Here is a 1994-nt window from a genome sequence, read left to right on the forward strand (position 1 = left end):
CTTGCATAGCTGAAGCACAAGCGCAGCCACTCACACCGAGCGGGGCGGCAGCTACCCGTCATGACCGACTGACTGACTAATTGAGTGACTGACTGCTGTGACTGACTGGCTCGCATCGTTCCACCTCCAGCCGCTGGACGCGCGGGGCCGGGGGTCTGAGGCGCTGAGTGAGGCCAGCCGGGGCAAGGTGGAGGCGGCGGCGGCGGAGGTGGCGGAGTTTCACACCAAGTGAGTGAGGGGTGGTAGGTGGGTGGGGTGGGTTGAGGGTGGGGTGAGGGTGGGGGTGGGTGGGGTGTTTACTCTTTTCCTGGAGCACCGAAGACGGGTAAGGGGGTGGGGGTGGGGAAGGGGAAGGGGGCAGCTGTGAGGTGCCGGGCGGGGTCGTGGGCGCCGCATGGGGGCCTTGGAGGGGGCTTGCATGCGCCTCAGAGGGGCTGTCGTGCGGGGTGTGTGGAAGGGAGTGGGGTTGAGATGCCTGTGAGTGGTTGGGTGTGGGAACGTTGGGGGCTCCGCCACTGCTCTTCGGGCACAAGGGCCACCCCGGCCGCACCCCAGGCCTGCCCTGAGCGGCGCCTGCTACTGCTACTGCCAGCTGCTACTGCCTACCTGCCACTGCTCACCTGCTACTGCCACTGCCACTGCTGCTGGCTCTCAGGGTGGAGGCGGACCCGGCCATCTGCCAACTGGACATCATGTTCTTCTACGAGGTGGGGCGGGGGCTTCGCGGTGGGGGCTGTGGTGGCGATGGGGGCTGTGGGCGGGCAGGTTGCTTTCGCCATTCCCAGTCAGACTCAGGGGCGGGGTGGGCACGCGGGGTGGGCAGGGGTGAGTGCGGCGCCGGAAGTTTGTGACGTTCGGGGGAGGGCATGATTGGTGTCCCTGAATGGCCGCGCGCGGACTCCCTCTTCTCGTGCACACACGTGTCGCACAACCCCCGCCCCCGGCCCCCGCCCCTCATTCCCCCTGCCGCCACCTCACACACACAGGTGTACGACAGCGACCAGTCCAAGCTGCTGTACCCGGTGAACTACCTGAGGAACTACGCCCGAATGCAGGTGGGGGGTTTGGGGAGGAGAGGCTGTGTGGTTGTTTGTGTGGTGGGGTGGGGTCGGGTGGGAGGGAGGGAAGAGGAGGGGCACGGAGGGGACACAGGGACAGGGACAGGGTCGGCACTGCATGCCTCCTCATGACGCCTCCTCCGTGATGCCCCTCCCCACTCCCTAATCCCGCCCACCATTGGCTCACTCCGCTCCCCTCCTTATGCTCCTCACCTCTGCCGCCCCTCACACCTCTCATCCCCTCCCCTTCAACCCCGCCTCTACCCCCCTACTGCGCACCTCCCCCCTCCCTCTCCCCCTCCCCCCCAGGTGCGCACCCGGCTGCTGGCCATGGTGGATGTGGACATGTACCTGAGCGCCAGCCTCAGCGCCGAGATGGAGGCGGAGGGCAGGTGGGCGGGCAGGGTGGGGGGGGTGCGAGGATGGTTAGAAAGCGGTACAGGGTGCACTGAAGACTGCGGACGAAGTCGTTACCACGGTCCAAATGGGTGGGGAGGTGGGAAGAGGGGACATTGAGCTCGGTTCAGTTTGGGCTGGTGCTACAATCCCACCCCCAGACCCCATTCGGACCGTGCTCGGGCAGGTGCACCACGCCACTCCCCCCGCCCCCCCCCCCCACAAACACCCATAGCCACACACACACACACACACACACACACACACACACACACACACACACACACACACACACGCGTGTGCCTGCACCCACACACCCCTGCCCCTGCCGCAGCATACCCCGCTACGAGCGGCTGTGTGCGGAGCGGCGAGCCACTGTGCTGCCCGCCTTCGAGCCCACCAAGCCCGGAGCGCTGGGGCGCATCATGGCAACCAACATCAGCAGGGGTGAGTGGCAGGAGGGGTGGTGGGGCTGGAGTTTAAAATAAGATTCGGCTCGGCTCGGCTGAAACCTCGGCACACACACACACACACACACAC

At 66.3% G+C, this 1994-nt stretch overlaps 1 protein-coding gene across 1 annotated transcript in view; it reads left to right on the forward strand.

Moving 5' to 3' along the window:
* Positions 1 to 1994, forward strand: part of CHLRE_01g008051v5 (uncharacterized protein) — a 5532-nt gene that overhangs the window by 831 nt on the left and 2707 nt on the right. Inside the window, exons 3-7 of the mRNA XM_043058240.1 lie at positions 131 to 228; positions 656 to 707; positions 987 to 1055; positions 1368 to 1450; positions 1789 to 1882. Coding sequence (XP_042928154.1) covers positions 131 to 228; positions 656 to 707; positions 987 to 1055; positions 1368 to 1450; positions 1789 to 1882 — 396 coding nt within the window. The remainder of the gene's footprint in view (positions 1 to 130; positions 229 to 655; positions 708 to 986; positions 1056 to 1367; positions 1451 to 1788; positions 1883 to 1994) is intronic.

The sequence above is a fragment of the Chlamydomonas reinhardtii genome, chromosome 1, assembly GCF_000002595.2.
Source record: "Chlamydomonas reinhardtii strain CC-503 cw92 mt+ chromosome 1, whole genome shotgun sequence".
NCBI lineage: Eukaryota > Viridiplantae > Chlorophyta > Chlorophyceae > Chlamydomonadales > Chlamydomonadaceae > Chlamydomonas > Chlamydomonas reinhardtii.